This window comes from Dipodomys spectabilis, unplaced genomic scaffold (assembly GCF_019054845.1).
Source record: "Dipodomys spectabilis isolate Male_0828 unplaced genomic scaffold, ASM1905484v1 ptg000363l, whole genome shotgun sequence".
NCBI classification, from domain to species: Eukaryota; Metazoa; Chordata; class Mammalia; order Rodentia; family Heteromyidae; genus Dipodomys; species Dipodomys spectabilis.
Window position 1 is genome coordinate 6,627,838 of NW_024871040.1, and position 18,589 is coordinate 6,646,426.

Below are 18,589 nucleotides of genomic sequence, written 5' to 3' on the forward strand. Positions count from 1 at the left end.
TTTGAATCCCAAGAAGAATGATCCAATCTCTCTCCTCGCAGTCCAGGTCCTAAACCCCAAGGAAGCCCTACTACTCTGACTCTAGTTCTTGTAGTAAAGAGCTACTGAATCCAAGAAAGAAATCCCCAGGTATCTCAAGATAAGGTATCCCGTTAGAAGTTGAGTTTTTTTTTTTTTGGTCACAACCCTCTTCGTTCTTTTTCCACCCCAACCCCCCAGAACCTGATAAAAAAAAAACAAAAAAAACTTTGCCTCTCCCTAAAGATCCCAAACCCTAAGAGGATCCTTTTCATACCCTCCATAACCCTGACGGAATCTCGGTTCTGGCAAACGTTCTCGTCGAGGATTTTAATCGGGGGAAACCTGAGCGTGGACTCCGGGCAGAGCCGGGTTCCTGCCGGCTTGGGGGGGGGGGGGACCTCGCTTCTTAGGAAGCCGTCCGCCCGCCCCCGGGGGCGCCCAGCGTCTTCCGGATGCTCCCTCTGTCCCCAGTTCCCGGGCTCCCCGCCCCACCCCACCCCGGCCCGACCTCCAAGTCCCCGGGGAGAGCAGTGCCCCTCTGAGGACCCCGGAGGATCCAACCAAGCCGGCCAACCCCGCGAGGCTGCCGACTCTCCGCCGGCGCCAAGGGCCCCGCGCCCTGCAGAGATAACGGAGGGACCGGGTGGGGCAGCCCTCTCCTTACCCGCCAACGCGGCCATCGTTCCAGGGCGCGGAAATGGGGTGAAGGAAGAGGGGGAGCTGCAGGAGCTCTCCTCCCCCACCCCCGCCGCGGCTCAGCTCCCGCCACAGCCTGAGGTACCGCAGGATTCTTAGCCCCCCGGCACCAGCGGATGCGCCGCCTACGGCACTCCGTGAGGACCAAACCGCACCTGGCACTCAGGCGCCCTTCGGCCCGACGCCCCGCCCCGCCCTGCTAAGCCCCGCCCCGCCCTGCTAAGCCCCGCCCCCCGAAACTAGACCTTCCCCGCCCCTCTCTGAAAGGCCCCGCCCCTGACATCAGGTTTCCACCTTCCTTGGCTTGGTATCCGCTGTGTTCTCTGGCGCCCCCTAGCTCAAGCGATGTGTTTCTCCGGGTGTCTGGGTTATGGACAGGCTGCAGGTGTGAATGCACACTCTGGTGCACCTGTAGTGCTCTATTTTACACGTGGGGAAATCTGAGGGGTTATAAGGTCAAGTTCAATGACTTCAAAATGGTTCTGATTTATTAGATGCAGATCTTGGATGGGAATACTGATCCCTAGACTCCCAGTGGAAAGCTCACTGCAAGTAGTATTTGGACCAAGAGTATGAATAAATATGAATAAGAAAGGTCCTGGGAATGCTCCTGTTCTTTATATAACATTGCATACTCTTTGCATGAAATCTATATACAATCCTAGTTTGAACCACCTCTAGGTTACTCATAAAACCTAGTTTAGGGCTGCTAATGTGGCTTAGTGGTAGAGTGCTTACCTAGCATGTATGAAGCCCTGGGTTCAATTCCTCAGTACCACATAAACAGAAAAAGCCAGAAGTAGTGCTGTGGCTCAAGTGATAGTGCTAGCCTTGAGCAAAAGACACTCAGGGACAGTGCCCAGACCCTGAGCTCAAGCCCCATGACTGGTGCACACACACACACACACACACACACACAACCCTCCAAAACAAAACAAACAAAAAAACACCTAATACAGCTAGGCACTGGTGACTCACACCTGTAATCCTAGCTATTCAGGAGGCTGAGATCTGAAGTTCATGGTTTGAAGTCATCCCAGGCAGGAAAGTACATGAGAGACACCTCCAATTAACCAGCAAAAAGCCAAAGTGGAGCTGTGGCTCAAGTGATAGAGTCACAGCCTTGATACAAAAAGCTAAGGGAGGCTGGGCGCCAGTGGCTCATGCCTGTAATACTAGCTACTCAGGAGGCTGAGATCTGAGGATCGAGGTTCAAAGCCAGCCCAGGCAGGAAAGTCCATGAGACTCTTATCTTCAATAAAACCACTAGAAAACCTGATGTGGTGCTGTGGCTCAAGCTGTAGAGTGCTAGCCTTGAGCTGAAGAGCTGAGGGACAGCGCCCAGGCCCAGAGTTCAAGCCCCAAGACTCACATACACACACACACACACACACACACACACACAGCTAAGGGACAGAAACTAGGCCCCGAGTTCAAGCCTCAGTAACAGCACACACACACCCTAAAACAATGTAAATGCTATAGAATTGTTGTACTGTCCTATTTAGGGAATAGAGGCTTTTTCCCCCTTCACAGTTTTGATCCTAGGTTAAATTCATATCATAGATGCTAAACTGTGGATATGGGGTGTATACGTCAACTCTAGTATTTATGTGAACTTTCCCATTTAACAAATGTTGGTAGCAGCCAAAACCTTCCACATAAGCCAAAAGAAACACACCTGGAACTAAATAGCCATGCAGACTGACAGAGCATCATAGTTAGGACAGCAGATACTTCTTTGGTTTGGACAGGGATTGGGGTGCTCCATGTAATGACAGGCTGGCCTCCTCAGCTAGTCCCTGATGACCCTCCCATGTGATTTTCTCATGATGGGTCTTTGGCAACTGCTATTTCCCCTAAATCAGATATGGGTCATGGGAAAAGTATCTGACTGATCAGGAAGGGGTAGGGATGGGACCCAGGGAAAGGGGTCCTGCCTCTGCCCCCATGCGCTCACCACAGACAAAGTTCAACACAACTGCCTTTGATCTCAGCAACTGGATAAGCAAAGGCCAGCCCAATTCTCTTCCTTCCTGCCCAGACCAGCTATGTCAAAGCAGATACAGGTGAGACTTTTTTTTTTCCTCTGGGTGCGGCAGGTAGCTCCTGATATCCTGTGTTGGGAAGGAGGGCTGTGCCTCATTTAATTCCTGGGAACTCTCTTAAGCAGTTGGTTTTATGATTCCTCAGGAAATCTCGTGATTTATAGTAAACACAGATGTGTACTGAATTAAAGTGACAGGAATCTATGAAGCTCTTGTGGCATGCCACCTTATAACTAGCAAACAGGGGGGCAGGGATTTTATTCACCCTGCATACGAAAAGAGGTGGCACTGTATTTTCTCAGACATTGAGATGTTGGCAGCCTTGAGATCAGGTTCCCTCGCTGTCTTCTTTGTTCCTAGGTTCTACAGCCAGGCTCTTCCATCTCTGTTCCTTCCTAACTCCATCCTCATGATCCTCACCAGCCCAGAGTGGTGGTAGCTTACTTCCCCAGATGAAATGTAAAGGAAACAGTCATCTGTAGAAATGACATAGTCAAGAGATATCATTCCATTGTGGACCCAAAGAACACTCCAAAATCGCTTGTGCAATCAAGGGAGATTTCTAGAGGGAAAGAAAGGGCTAGCAAGATATATACTGGGTTTCTAGAACTTAAGGCACTTGTCTAGTTAATTTAGCTGATTGTAGCTTGGTCAGTGGCCAAGGTCAGAATATCAAGGCTAATTCACAATGAAGTCTCTGTGTTTAGCATTCTGAAGACCTGAGCCTTGAAAACCAACTCAAGTAGTGCTTGGTGTTGCATGCCTATAGTCCCAGCTATTTTTTGGAGGCTGAGGCCAGAGGACTGCTTGAGCTCTGGAGTTCAGGGCCAGGCTGTACAGCAACAGGGCAAGAAACTGTTTCAAGACAAAACAGGCAACCAAGAATAAGAAAAAAAAAAAAAGGAAAAAACACCTCAAGGTTCTGCCACCTTGAGGGTACTGTTCTACTTGTCCTTAGTCCGATGCTTCCAGTCATTTTGTTTTCCTATTGAGCCAATCTCTGCCTTCTAGTCAGGAGTCATCTCTCTCTCTTTTTTGGTGGGGGAGGAGGGGCGGGGGGGGTGTCCGGTTGTGGGGCCTGAACTCTGGGCCTGGGCGCTGTCCCTCAGCTCTTCAGCTCAAGGCTAGCACTCTACCACTTGAGCCACAGAAACACTTCTGGCTTTTTTCTTTTTGCTTATGTGGTGCTGAGGAATCAAACCCAGGGCCTCATATATATGCAAGGCAAGTGCTCTACCACTGAGCCATCTTCCCAGCCCTCATCTCTTTTAAGATGGATTAATGTTCCAAAACTATTTTTTATTCTGTCAGTTCCTGGCCTAAAAAAAAACCCAAAACCAAAAACCAAAACCCTTCACTCTCTCCCTTTGTCTATAAATTAAAGACCAAAGTCTTCTTGAAGGAATACATTTTCTTTTGCAGCCTATTCCTTCACTCTAGGTCTTTGCTTTTCCCTAAGCACATTTTATCCTTGCATTCTTCCCACCATTTCCACAGCCACCAGGTCCCCAAGCAGCTCCCCACGAGCCCCCCAAATCCTCTGTAATGATAGTGTCCCACTCTGGCCACAAACATACCTTTTGTTTCTCAACTCTAGAAATATTTTTTCAATTATGTCATTTTACATTCTTCCTATGAATTTAATGTAAATCTACACTGTCTGCTATGAGAGTCACATGTGGCTATTTAATATGGGAGAAAAAAATAAAGATGAAGCCAGGCGCCAGTGTCTCATGTCTGTAATCCTTGTTACTTGGGAGGCTGAGATCTGAGGATCGTGGTTTGAAGCCAGCCCAAGCAAGAAAGTCCATGAGACCCTTATCTTCAATTAACCACCAGAAGTGTGCCAGGTGCCAGTGGCTCATGCCTGTAATCCTAGCTACTCAGGAGGCTGAGACCTGAGGATCACAGTTCAAAGCCAGCCCAAGCAGGAAAGTCCATGAGACCCTTATCTCCAATTAACCACCAGAAAACCAAAGTGGTACTGTGGCTCAAGTGGTAGAGTGCTTGCCTTGAGCTGAAGAGCTCAGGGACAGTGCCCAGGCCCAGAGTTCAAGCCCCACGACCGACAAAAACAACAACAACAACAAACAAAAACAGAAGTGGCACTATGGCTCAAAGTGGTAGAGAGCTAGCCTTGAGCAAAAAGAGCACAGGGACAGCACCCAGGCCCTGAGTCAAGCCCCTTAACTGACAAAAAGAAAAAAAAAGATGAAATGGAACTATGGAAACAGATGGGAAATAATCAAATGTTTGGTCCAGTAGCCACATTCCATGTGCTGGATAATTACATGTGACTAGAGGTTAATGTGCTAGTCTGAACCAATACAGAATATCTATATAATTGTAAAGTTCTATTGGACAAATATGTCATGAAGACAAATATAATTTATAGATGCTGACAGCATAAAGAGGAACTGTAAGACCTACTTCCTGGTAAGATGGAATAAGTATATGTTATTAAGACATAGTCCTACTTGCCCTCTTCCACAAATAAGGTTGAATTGGGTTAAGCTATTTTCAGGAAACATATAGATAAGAGGAATTTATCAAATAACATTATGATGTCCAAACAGGAAAACCGAGCCAATGGGAAATGCAATCTGACAAATGACCTGTTCTCTTTTAAAGATAAACTATGAGCCAGGTGCTGGTGGCTCACACCTGTAATGCTAGCTACTTAGGAGGCTGAGATCCAAGGATCATGGTAAGAAACCATCCTGGGTAGGAAAGTCTGTGAGACTTTATCTCCAGTTAACCACCGAAGAGCCAGAAGTGGAATTGTAGTTCAAGTGGCAGAGTGCTAGACTTAAGCGAAACAAGCTCAGGGACAGCCCCCAGGTCTGAGTCCAAGCCCAAGAACCAGTATGTACATGCATGCATGCACACATGCTCGCCCCCACACACACTGTATATAGACACTTGGAAGTATATAGACACTTGGAAGATTGAGGCAGGACAACATTAAGTTGGAGGCTTGGGGTATACATCCTGACCCTATCACAAGAAAAACAACCAAACAAAGAAGAAATTTCAGACAAACAAAAATTTACGAACAAGTGATCTGGATCTCAATTCTAAGTATCCATTTAACAGTTGTTGGTTGTGGAGCTTGAACTCAGGGTCTATATGCTGTCCCTGAGCTTTTCCACTTAAAGCTAGTACTCTACCATTTTGAGCCACAGTTGCACTTCTGATATTATGATGATTAACTGGAGAGTCTCACAGACTTTCCTCTCTGCGCTGGCTTGGAACTGCAATCCTCAGATCTCAGCCTCCTGAGTAGCTAGGCATGAGCCACCAGCACTGGGCTTCTATTTAACTTTTGAGACCGAGTCCTACTACACAGTCCCAATGTTTTTTTCCTTAGCATACTGAGTGCTGAGACTTTTTTTGTGTGTGCCAGTACTGAGGTTTGCACTCAGGGCATGGGGTAGGCCAGCACTCTACCCCTTGATCCAGTGACACATCCAGCTTTTTCTGAGTATATAATTGGAGGTTAAGAGTCTCCCTGACTTTCCAGCCAGGGCTGGCTTTGAACTGCTATCCTTAGATCTCAGCTTCCTGAGTAGTTAGAATTATAGGCGTGAGTCACCAGCACCCTTTTTTTGGGGGGGGGGGGAGACAAGGTTTTGTGATATTTCCCAGGCTGATTTTGAACTCAAGTTCCTCTCACCTGTCTCCCAAGAAGCTGGGAATCCATGTGTGCACTACTGTATCTGGTCAAAAGCTATATAAATGAGTCATAAGATTACTGGGGAAATTTGAACAATGACTGGATATGAGATTAGAGAACTATTAATTTTTACAGTATGTAAATAGTATGTTGGCTATGTTTAAAAAATCCTTATCTTTGAAATGTATTCACAGATGGCATGGCTGGGATTTGCTTGAAACAACTTAGATAGGGAGATATGGGACAACACAATAGTTGGACTTAAAAGTTGGTGGTTGTTGGGGTTGGGTGATGGGTACATGGAGGCCTCATTGTCCACTTTTACTGTGTTTTGTTTTCCATTGAAAAAAGAACTTCTGTTCTTTTCTTATTGGGCTGATGAATTCCTGAAGTTCACTCACCTCTGCATTCTCCACTGCATTTGGCACTTTTCAGCTTGAGAGCTTTTAGGTCAAGGTCTACATGGAAGAATGGAACTCCTTCCAGCAGCGGGTGTGTGTGTGTGTGTGTGTGTGTGTGTGTGTGTGTGTGTGTGTGTGTGTGTGTGTGTGTGTGTGTGTGTGTGTGTGTGTGTGTGTGTGTGTGTGTGTGTGTGTGTGTGTGTGTGTGTGTGTGTGTGTGTGTGTGTGTGTGTTGTGTGTTAAGACGACCTATGGCTCCAGTGCCTTGGAGCCAGTGGCTGAGGCAAACTCATAACTTCATAACTTCAACATTTTTCATCTCACACTACGTTGCTTCTGAAGGACCTCAGAAAGGGCACAGCCTCTGTTCAGAGAGAGGGAGTGGCTGAGGGCCCACCTACCCTGTCACTCAACATAGGAAGTTTGACTCTGAATTGTGACTCCCTACAAGGCTCTCAGTGGCCATGGCAGACAGCAGCTTGTTGCTGGCAAGCTTAGGAATTTCATGAACTTGTCAGGACCTGGGCTGCCTGTTGGACAGGTTGTTCCTTGGGCAGGACTGCGAATGAAGCCAGGCCTCCAGCTCATACTTTTCATATCTAATTATCCAAAGCTGTTTGAAGACTTTCAGCCTCAGTTACCACGAACATTAGCAAGGCTGACAGAGCTGCTTTCCAGAGCCAGATCGATGTACCTACTCCCCAAATACTTTTTTCTCCATGATACAGATAAAAGTCCAAACTCAAAGTAGTGTAAAACTGTTTAATTCTAAATCAAATCACTTTCACAACAGTGAAAAATCAGTGACTGGTCAAGTGTGCTGCTATACATATTGCATTTTCTGACTGTGGTCGGGACCTGGTCCTTGTCCACAAGAGTGGTTGGGGGCGGGGTAGGAGGTGGGCAAGAACACAGACAACACACACAGAAGGAAAGAAGAAAAATGCCTTGGTAGAGGGCTGGGTGGTGAATCTGCAAAGGGGCGGGAAGGTGCCTGCTAGGGCTGAGCCAGCAGTCCTAAGTTGGCTCTCCTGACCCAGCTCCTGGCACAGGGTAAGAGTGGGGACTTACAAGGTTCACAATCAAAGGGCAAACAGCCAACCTAGCTTTGCTCCAGTGTGTTTCTGAATGCCTTTGCTGGTGCTCTCCTGAGCTCACTCCATTTCATCATAATCCAAATGATTTGTCCTCCTACCCACAAGTCTTCTACAAATCCATTTCTGTTGAGCTCAGCGGGCTGAAGTTCTCCCTCTACTGGTTGGGGCCACTGCAAAGGGATCTCATCAATTCTTTCTTTAGAGCAGAGACATTCCAATGGCCCCTGAAACTTTGGCTTTCAGGTAATAAGAAGAACATACTTGAGGAGATGCCTAAGAATGTTTAAAATCCAGCAGCACACTGTAAAGCTGGTGGCTAATTCCTACCAAGTGGACTCATGAACGAATCACCTACTCAATACTTTGTATTTTGTCTGTTTCAACACTGAACTCGGGCACTGGCAGGTGCAACGGAGGGGGACATCACTGTGCAGAGGGGAGGAGGGCTTCTTGTGTCATCCAAGGTCTTGAGTCAAAATTTTTTGGGAGAAAAACAAAAACAAAACATGAGGGAAGGCTTTGTCCTATTTCTTGAGCACTGCAGGGCGAGCTAGGAGCAGAGTGGGTTAGAGAAGTGAGCAAGAGGCTCCTAGTGGAAGTCTTCCTTCCATCACCACCAAGGTCTCAAGGAAGCTGAAATTTCTCTGATGAGCCTGGCCAGTGACCTAATTGTTTGATTCACAACTATAGACGCAGAGGAAAAAGCTTGTGAAATTAAAAAAAAAAAAAATCAAGGGTTTAGAAAGGATAATTCCATCTGGACTCCAGAGGAAGGAAGACCATATCGTATCCATGTCCTGAAGGTCGGTGGCCCTGCCATGTTGTCTTCACAGAGCATCGAGGGTTGCTGCTGAGAGTCCCAGGCTTCCCTGCCTTCGGGGAGCTCTATCAAGCCCTACTCAAAGCAGGGTCACAGGGTGGCGGTCTCCCCACTCCCTGCCTCATTATAAAGAACAACTTGGTTTCTGACGCTGGTGGTCCTCTATATCAGCTGGGAAAACCTCCAGCTTCCTCTGAGCAAGTTCTGAGAGAGGATGCATTCAGAGCCTGTGCTACATGTTTGGTGGTTCTTGCACCAGAGCTCTGAACCCCACCAAAGGCTGGAACTTGAGGTCTTTCCTAACGCAGGCAGTCAATCTCAGCTTCAGTGTAATCTGACTGTTTGCCCTCTGGAAGAGGGGAACAAGTGCCCACAATTTTGAGGGGACAGCTGATTAGGGGGACACCTGAGAGTGAAACATGTCTCCTCAGGGACAAGCTCTGCAAGAGGTCCTTTAAGCTCTTTTCTGGAACCACACACACTGAGCAAGGTCCACAGCCTGGAACAGATCTTCGCATCTCTGGTGGATTCGTGAAGTGACCTCAGCTTCTGCTGATGCAATTATCCTCTTCATGGGCCAGCAGTTTCCTGTGTCTGGGCTGAGGAAAGGGAGGGGAGAAGAACAGAGCAGCACTGGGATCTGGAGGCAGAACTTCCCTGTGCGAGGAGCCCTGGCTGGCTTGTGGGGCGTCACTTACCAAGGGATATTTAGAGATGAAAAAAGTTTCCATAAATACCATTTGGTTCATCCCTTTGTTTTTGTAATATAAAACTCCAGTGAAAGAAACCCTCACAGTTTCTTTCCTCCCATCTCTTCCCTGTCAAGAGTCAGGACCTGCTGAATAAGCTGGAACAGGATTTCATGGTGCCACCCATGAGAGGGACTCAGCACCAAGGCCTGAGGTTGCGAAAGGGTGTTAATGCGTAGGGACACGCGGTGGGGGTCCTTGCCAACTGGTCTTGAGTTCCATGTGCCTAAGAGAAGCAAGACTCCTTGAAGGGTTACTGACCCCACTGAGTTCAGGGGTCAAGATTATCCAGGAGAACAAGTGGCACATTACCAGACCAGAGGCCCGGCTATGGAGCCCAGCATTAGGCAATTAGGAGCCAGAACATGATCACCAGGGCCACAAACAGGAAGAGGCGTGACAGGAACTGCTCATCCACATACTGAGGTGTCCCAGGGACAGCTAGAGAGACAAAAGAGAGAGAAGGCTATCAGAAGGTTGTGGGGTAACACTGCCCCTTTGGGCCACAAGTAGAGGGCTGCAAGTTCTGTTTCCTTACAACAGATTCCTGCATACTAGAACTACTTCCAACCCTCAAATGAATGGAGGCAAAAGAAAAAAAAAATATGTGAAGCAATAGAATAATGAGGACAAGGTCTCCCATTATCCCAAAAGAGGGTTGGCCAGCAAATACAAATAAACAAGTTGATTAGCAGGAAAGTCCTAGAGGGAACAAGAGTAATTAAAAGCTATGGTTTGTTGCACCATCTCTGTACTGTTCTGCATGTGAGTTGGTAGGTATTATTCTTCCCATTTTGAGTAAGCAGCTGCTGAAGCACAGAGCATGTCCTGCTCAGATGAGAGGCTCCTGGGCAGTGGCAGAGATGCAGCAGCAACCTCCTGCCACTCTACACACTGCCCAGGGGTACTCCGAGCCTGCCTTCTCCTGGATAGGACTCAGACCCCCACGGCAACACAGATGTAAAACTGGGGTGAGGATCTATCTCTCTCCTCTTCTTCCTTCAGAGAAAAGCTGCTATTTTGAGATCCCTGTCCTGACTTTGGAGGAAGAAGGGCAAGAGAATCATCATCCAGGCTGGGCGAACTGTACCGAACATGATGAAGAAAATGTGATTGTGGTAGAGTAAAAGGAGATCCAGAATCTAGCCTGGCTAAGGAACTGACTGGGAATTCAGGCTAAGCCTTGGACTATGTTAGAAGGAAGCAAACTACCAGGATGGCTCTGGCTGGCTCTACTGGTATCTGACCTTCCTCCTGAGGAAGGCCCCTCCTAGGGCCTCTTGAGAAGATAACACATGAACAGGGGAAAATGTTCCATGTTCTAAAGCATGAAGGGTGCTTTTGATCTCTCTTGGTGCTATACTACGCCCTCCCTAGTTAGGTGCTCTGATAAACTCATGCAGGCAGACAGTCAATAAAGACTTCCTGATCACCTACTATGTGCCAAGGATCAGAGTAAGGCAGATAACTTCTGAGTGGAATTTCATCTCAGGGTTATACGGTCCTGACCAGATCCATACACTGGTTATTTCCAAAGTGTAGACTCCATAACACAGATCTTGCAGGGGTGTCAATGTCTTAAAAACCCAGGATGCTCCCCACACACGGCTCTGCTCTACTCTGAATGCAGCTGGGATGGGCAAGTGGCTGGAGGGAGAAACAGCAGCGAGGGCATCAAAAGCACAGTTCGCAAAGGGCTGAGGCTTGGAGTGAGCCATATGCTGTGTCCTGAGGGAAGCTAATGAGACATCACAGCACAGAGGTCCTCACTCTGGTGGGTCACCTCATCCCTCATGGCCTCCACAGGGTCAAGGTGGGGAGTACATATAGAGGACTAGGCTTTTTCTCAATTGAGTATCATTGATATTTTTTTACTTTATGGACTTTAGATCCTGGTAAACATTTCTGAAAATGTTGACCTGTGAGACACAGCTACATGCTCATGGGAAGATTGTGCTGATTCCCTGAGTTTGGAATGGAGAGCATTATACAGATACCTGATACTTGAGAAGGGCTCACTATCATTGGCATGAGTACTAGTAGTCTGAAGGAAATAAGACATTTTGAAAAGGCTGGTTATTTGTAGAGTAAGAATCACCTGTAATTTAGATACTACCAAATTCCAAGGAGATTTCAAGCAGGATTAGTATTTTCTTGGTTTCCCAAGGAAGTTAGGCTTACCTGGAGGAGGCCGTCCATCATTTATGTTAAATGCTGTGGCAAATATCCCAAAAGGAAATGCCCCAATTCCAAAAGACATCTGGAAGCCACCATCTCCAAATCCAAATCCTTGAAACCCCTGTGTGGAAGAAATGCAGTTCAGAGAAGAAAACTAAAAATGTTTAAACATCTCACATGTCCTAACACATGTGGCACCCATGCCTTCTCCCTACCCTCTGCCACCTGTTTCCACCCATCTAGATCCCAATGCAGAGTAACTATGGTGGGGCCTCTGCCCTCCTAGCTTAACTTTAAATGAGCCAACAAGGATGAGCCCCTATCAAAAGCTCTGCTGAGCAAAGTCGTTAGGGTTCATAGGGCTTGAAGTTGTTTTCTAGGCATGCTTTATAAAACACAACTGGGAATCACTTCCAATTATGAAGGAGCATCAAAATAAACTATACACTATCTGTAATAGCAAAAAAAAAACTGTCAGTGACTAATAGAAGTCTTAAGTTATCAGATAAAATTGTTTCAGTATTGTGACAAACACATGACAACATCTAAGTATATTTTCTCTTTTTTTTTTAATTGTGAGAATACCGTACAGAGGAGTTACAATTACATGGGCAAGATAATGAGTACATTTCTTATCAAGCATTGTTGCCTCCTCTTTGTTTCCCCTTCCCATCCCATCCCTTCCCATACTCCTCCCACCTCCCCTCCCCGTATATTTTCTTTTAAGGCCAGGTACTGGTGGCTCACATCTATAATTCTATATACTCAGGAGGCTGAGATATGAGGATATCATTTTAAAGCCAGCCCAGGCAGGAAAGTCCATGAGATTCTTATCTCCAATTAACCACCAGAAAACCAGAGGGAGCTGTGGATCAAAGTGGTAGAGTGCTAACCTTGAACAGAAAAGCTCAGGGACAGGGCCCAGGACCTGAGTTCAAGCCCCATGATCCCCCCCAAAACTAAATGAATTAAGAAAACTGTCTTTTAAGCTGGTCATGTTGGTACCCATCAATGATCCCAGCACTTGGGAGCTCAGGCAGGAGTGATCCTGAGTTTGAAGTCAGCCTAGTCTATATAATGAGACATTGTCTCAAAACAAGGCCAGAACTACCAACAAAAAAGTTATAATTCTTGGGGCTGGGAAGGTGGCTCAGTGGTAGAGCGCTTGCCTTGCATGCATGAGGCCCTGGGTTCAATTCCTCAGCACCACACAAGCAAAAAAAGGTTGAAAGTGGCGCTGTGGCTCAAGTGGTAGAGCACTAGCCTTAAGCTGAAGAGCTGAGGGACAGCCCAGGCCCAGAGGTCAGGCTCATGACCGACAAAAAAAAAAGTTACTACTCTTTTCTTTTTCTATTGTCACACAGAATTTTAAATATGTGAAACTCTGCTGGGTGTAGTGACTCAAGCCTGTAACCCTAGGTAGTTGGGAGGTAGAGATCAGAGGATCATAGTTGGAGGCCAGCTGGACATAAAAGTTTGTGAAGCTCCACCTCAATCAATGGCTGGACACAGTGTTGCATTCCTGTCATCCCCAACTACACAGAGAAGTACATGTAAGAGGGGGTCATAAATCAGGCTCCACTAACAAGATGATAAAGTGAAATCTTACTTCAAAAGCAACCAACAAAAACGAAGGGGTGCAGAAAGGGAGGGAGGAAAGGTGAACAAATGCCATCATGCTATTTAGGATGTACTACATGGAAAATGAACTATGTAACTTGTGGGCAGGGATGGGAGTGGGAAACTGGGGGAGAGTGAAGAAAGGGATGATATTGTCAAAAAAAAAAAAAAAAGTAAGCTGGGCACCAGTGGCTCTTAGCTACTCAAGAGGCTGAGATCTAAGGATGTGGTTCAAAGCCAGCTTGGGCAAGAAAAGCCTATGAGACTTTTTTTTGGGAGGGTCTGGTCGTGGGGCTTGAACTCTGGGCCTGGGCGCTGTCCCTCAGCTCTTCAGCTCAAGGCTAACGCTCTACCACTTGAGCCACAGCACCACTTCTGGCTTTTTTCTTTTTGCTTATGTGGTGCTGAGGAATCGAACCCAGGGCCTCATGCATGCAAGGCAAGCACTCTACCACTGAGCCACCTTCCCAGTCTGTCTATTAGACTCTTATTTCCAATTAACCACCAGGAAACCAGAAGTGGCTCAAGTGGTAGAGCGTTTGCCTTGAGCTGAAGGGACAGTACCCAGGCCCAGAGTTCAAGCCCCATGACTGACTAAAAAAAAAAAACAACTAATTACATAACTTATGAAATGGTGACCCCTCTATATACCACATTAATAATAATACAATCATATTAAAAAATCAGCCAGTGCTGATTTCAATTACCAATACTGCCAAAAGACGAGAAACTACTTTTTCTGCTAAAAGAGTTATGCTTGTTGTAAGAAATTCACACATCAGAGGAATAACTGATAAAGACATGCCTCCTATTCGCCACCTTTCCATCTCATAGTCACCTCCCTGGGTCCTCCCAAATAACCACCATCAGTGTGTCAGTGTCAGCTTCTTTCCTCTGCTTATGTCTCATCACATCATCTTTCTCATGAAAGGATTCAGTAGGAACAACCACAGACGGAATAAGCAAGCCCCTACCTACCCTCTTTTGGCAGTACTGGAGTTTGAACTCAGGGCCTCACACTTGCTAGGCAGGTACTTTATCACTTAAGCCAAGCCTCCAGCCCCTTTATGTGGTATTTTTTTTTTTTGGTTCGGTCGTGGGGCCTGAACTCTGGGCCTGGGTGCTGTCCCTCAGCTCTTCAGCTCAAGGCGAGTGCTCTACCACTTGAGCCACAGCACCACTTCCGGCTTTTTTTCTTTTTGCTTATGTGGGGCTGAGGAATCGAACCCAGGGCCTCGAGCATGCAAGGCAAGCGCTCTACCACTGAGCCACCTTCCCAGCCCCTGTTGGTTATTTTTGAGGTAAGGTCTTACTTTAAACCCAGACCTGTCTGGACTGAGATCTATTTGGAATGTCATCTATCACTGGGATGACAAGTGTACACAGTTGTGCTCAGCCCTTGGTCAAGATATAGTCTCATAAACCTCCTTTTGTTCAGGCTAGCCTCAAAATGAGATCTCACCCAATCTCTGCTCCAAGAAGCAGGTTTATAGGCTTGAGTCACCATACGTAGCTCAAGTCCGGTTTTCCAAGTGTGAACTCTGTTGAGCACAGGGTTAAATGCTTGGATATATATATTGTTTTGTGTTTTTCTCTTTTTTCCTTTCCTCCCTTCCTTCCTTCCTCCCTCCCTCCCTTCCTCTTTTTTTTTTTTCTTTGATCAGTCGTGGGGCTTGAACTCTGGGCCTGGGTGCTGTCCCTCAGCAATTTAGCTCAAGGCTAGTGCTCTACCACTTGAGCCACAGCACCACTTTTGGCTTTTTCTGCTTATCTGGTGCTGAGGAATTGAACCCAGGGCCTCATGCATGCAAGGCAAGCACTCTAACACTGAGCCACCTTCCCAGCCCCCCTTCCTCTTTTCTTTCCTTTTTCTTTCTCCCCATTGCCCAGTCCTGGACTTGAAATCAAGGCACTCTACCACTTGAGCCACGGCGCCATTTCCAGCATTTTTTTTTCTGAGTAGTTTATTGGAGATAAGAATCTCATGGACTTTACTGCATAGGCTGGCTTTGAACTGCAATTCTCAGATCTCAGCCTCCTGAGTAGCTAGGATTATAGGCATGAGTCACCAGCACCCTGCTTTCCTCCTTTTCCTTTCCTCTTTCCCCTCCCTCCCTCCCTCCTTCCTTTCTTCCTTTCTCTTGGCACTTGAATTCAGGGCCTGGGCACTGTCCCTGAGCCACAGAGCTACTTCCAGCTTTTTCTGTTTGTGTGGTACTAGGAATTGAACCCAGGGCTTCAGGCATTCTACACAAGCACTCTACCACTAAGCCACATTCCCAGTCCTTCCTTTTTTTTCTTTTTTTTCCCCAGTCATAGGGCTTGAACTCTGTGTCTGAGCACTGTGTCTAAACTCTTCAGCTCAAGTCTAGTGCTCTACTACATTGAGCCACAGCTCTACTTCCAGTTTTCTGGTGGTTCATTGGAGATAAGAGTCTCATGAATTTCCCTGCCTGGGCTGGCTTAGAACTGTGATTCTTACATCTCAGCCTCCTGAGTAGCTAGGATGAAAGGTGTAAGCCACTGGCACCTAGCCTTCCTTACTATTTTTAAGATTGTGTTCTCTGTGTAGCCCAGACTGACCTCAAACTTGCCATTCTCCTGCTTCAGTCTCTCAAGTGCTTGGTTTACAGGTGTCTATGACCAGGCCTGGCCCTTTTTTTTTGGTCCGTCATGGGGCTTAAACCCTGGGCCTGGGCACTGTCCCTCAAGTCTTCAGCTCAAGGCAAGTACTCTACCACTTGAGTCACAGCGCCACTTCTGTTTTTCTGGTGATTAATTGCAGATAAGAGTCTCATAAGCTGGGCGCCAGTGGCTCACCCTGTAATCCTAGCTACTCAGGAGACTGAGATCTGAGGATCACAGTTCAAAGCCAGCCCAGGCAGGAAAGCCTGTGAGACTCTTATCTCCAATAAAAACCACTAGAAAACTGGAAGTGGCATTGTAGCTCAAGTGGTAGAGTATTCACCTTGAGCTGAAGAGCTGAGGGACAGCGCCCAGGCCCAGAGTTCAAGCCCCATGACTGACCAAAAAAAAAAAAAGAGTCTCACAGACTTTCCTGCCTGGGCTGGCTTTGAACTGTGATCCTTAGCTTTTTTTGTTTTTTTTTTGGTCCGGTCATGGGGCCTGAACTCTGGGCCTGGGCGCTGTCCCTCAGCTCTTCAGCTCAAGGCTAGCACTCTACCACTTGAGCCACAGTGCTACTTCCGGCTTTTTTCTTTTTTGCTTATGTGGTGCTGAGGAATCGAACCCAGGGCCTCATGCATGCAAGGCAAGCGCTTTACCACTGAGCCACCTTCCCAGCACCTGAACTGTGATCCTTAGATCTCAGCCTCCTGAGTAGCTAGGATTACAGGCATGAGCAAGTGGCTCTTATATTAGCATCACGTGCATTTTATTGATGCCCCATTCATATCTGGAGACATAATTTGACCAAGAGGTAGAGTTTAGATCTAAAACTAGGTCATTTAATGGAGAAAAATACAAAACAAAAACAAAAACCTTTGGCTCTTAAATTACTGTGCATGTCTTTCAAAGTTTTTTTTTCTCCTGCCCTGTATTATTGGTGAGATTTTTTTTCAGGACAAATAATAAAAGTGACATTTGTAGATCTCTTACAGGTCACAAAAGTGGGCAGGCATACTGGTCCCATACTTAGTAACCCTAACACTTCTTGCTGAGCAGCACTACCTATAAGACCTAGCAGATGATTTGCAAGAGGGCAAACCTACTGGGAAGAACACCAACTGGTTTCCATCTCCTCAGTGCAGAAATGTCTCCTGCTCAGACCCAGCATGGCTGAGTCCCAGGGCTCCTGGGACTAAGGCTATCTTACCGGGGAAGGTGCAATTATTTCATCAGGAACTACAGCTCTATTGTACAGTCCTGAAGACTGACCATGCATCCCTTCTAGCAGTATCTACAAGATCCCACAAAGATCTCATTGGTGTGTTTATTTTCCTGGGACAGAATATGCAAAAAGTATTAACAGCTGCAGGTGCAAATGAATGCTAGAACTTTGGTATGCCAGGGCCTCTGGCTTCCTTGAGCTTCTGGTTTCTTTTAATTGCTAATGCAACCAGAGCCTGAGAGGGATAAAGGCTGTTGTCTTGTAGTCAGAAGCAGGGATTCCATTATCACCTGGGTTCCAGCCTTGTCTGTGGCCCTGTACAAGGCATTCATCTCATGTTATATGCACCTCAGTTTCCTTGAATAGTATGTCTTAAATGAAATCATATATATAAAGCTCTTAAAATATTGCTCTGCCCATATAATAATCATTCAACAAGAGCTGACAAAGAGACCCTCAATTTTTATCCAAGCCCTTGACTCTAAAATCATATTCTAGCTGGGTGCTGGTGGCTCACACCTGTAATCCTAGCTACCCAGGAGGCTGAGATCTGAGGATCGCAGTTCAAAGCCAGCGAAGGCAGGAAAGTTCATGACACTCTTATGTCCAATTAACCACGAGAAAACCAGAAGTGGTGCCATCACTCAAGTGGTAGAGTGCTCGCCTTGAGCTGAAGAGCTGAAGGACAGTGTGCAGGCACAGAATTCAAACCCCATGACCGACAAAAATAAGTAAATAAAAATAAAAAATAAAATAAAATCCTATTCTAAGAAATGTCCCCATTCAATTAAGAAAAAAGAAGGGCTGGAGGTATATCTCTGTGGTAAAGAGCTTCTTAGCAAGTGGAGGCCCTGTGTTCAGACCACAATACTGCCAAAGGTGGCGGGGGAAAGCAGCTACTAACCATTGTACAATGAATTAGTTATAAATTATGGTAAGTCCACACAGCTGAACACTAGCCATTAAATAAAATATGCTTGGCAATATATTTGCAGTAACATCTTAAGCTGTATTGTTGAAACTATTCCAAGTGTGTGATCTCTAACAGAGCAGGGAGTTTATCTGTGTCCCCTGATAAATCACCTCTGCCTGGAATAATAAGCAGCATGCAAAAGGGACTTACTACTTGTAGAATAAAAGAAAAATCTTAAAAGTTACAAAACAGGAGCCACATATTGTTTTTTTAAAAGTGATAGAAAAACAGGCCAGGCATCAGTGGCTCTATAATCCTAGTTACTTGGGAGGCTAAGATTTGAGTGAGGATCAGTGTTCAAAGCCAGTCCAGGTGGGAAAGTCCATGAGACTCTTTTTTTTTTTTTTTCCGGTCATGGGACTTGAACTCTGGGCCTGGGCGCTGTCCCTCAGCTCTTCAGCTCAAGGTGAGCGCTCTACCACTTGAGCTACAGCGCCACTTCCGGTTTTCTGGTGGTTTA

At 46.4% G+C, this 18,589-nt stretch overlaps 2 protein-coding genes across 4 annotated transcripts in view; both read right to left on the reverse strand.

The window, feature by feature from the left end:
• Limk2 (LIM domain kinase 2) overlaps positions 1-860 on the reverse strand; it is a 78,098-nt gene extending 77,238 nt beyond the window's left edge. The window contains exon 1 of the mRNA XM_042666244.1: positions 686-860. Coding sequence (XP_042522178.1) covers positions 686-701 — 16 coding nt within the window. The 5' untranslated portion in view covers positions 702-860. The remainder of the gene's footprint in view (positions 1-685) is intronic.
• A 6,730-nt stretch (positions 861-7,590) lies between these two features.
• Rnf185 (ring finger protein 185) overlaps positions 7,591-18,589 on the reverse strand; it is a 39,479-nt gene continuing 28,480 nt past the window's right edge. For all 3 annotated transcript variants that reach the window (XM_042666307.1, XM_042666308.1, XM_042666309.1), the window contains 2 exons: positions 11,690-11,807; positions 7,591-9,949 (listed from right to left, as the gene is read on the reverse strand). In XM_042666307.1, the coding sequence (XP_042522241.1) occupies positions 9,852-9,949; positions 11,690-11,807 (216 nt within the window). In that variant the 3' untranslated portion in view covers positions 7,591-9,851. The remainder of the gene's footprint in view (positions 9,950-11,689; positions 11,808-18,589) is intronic.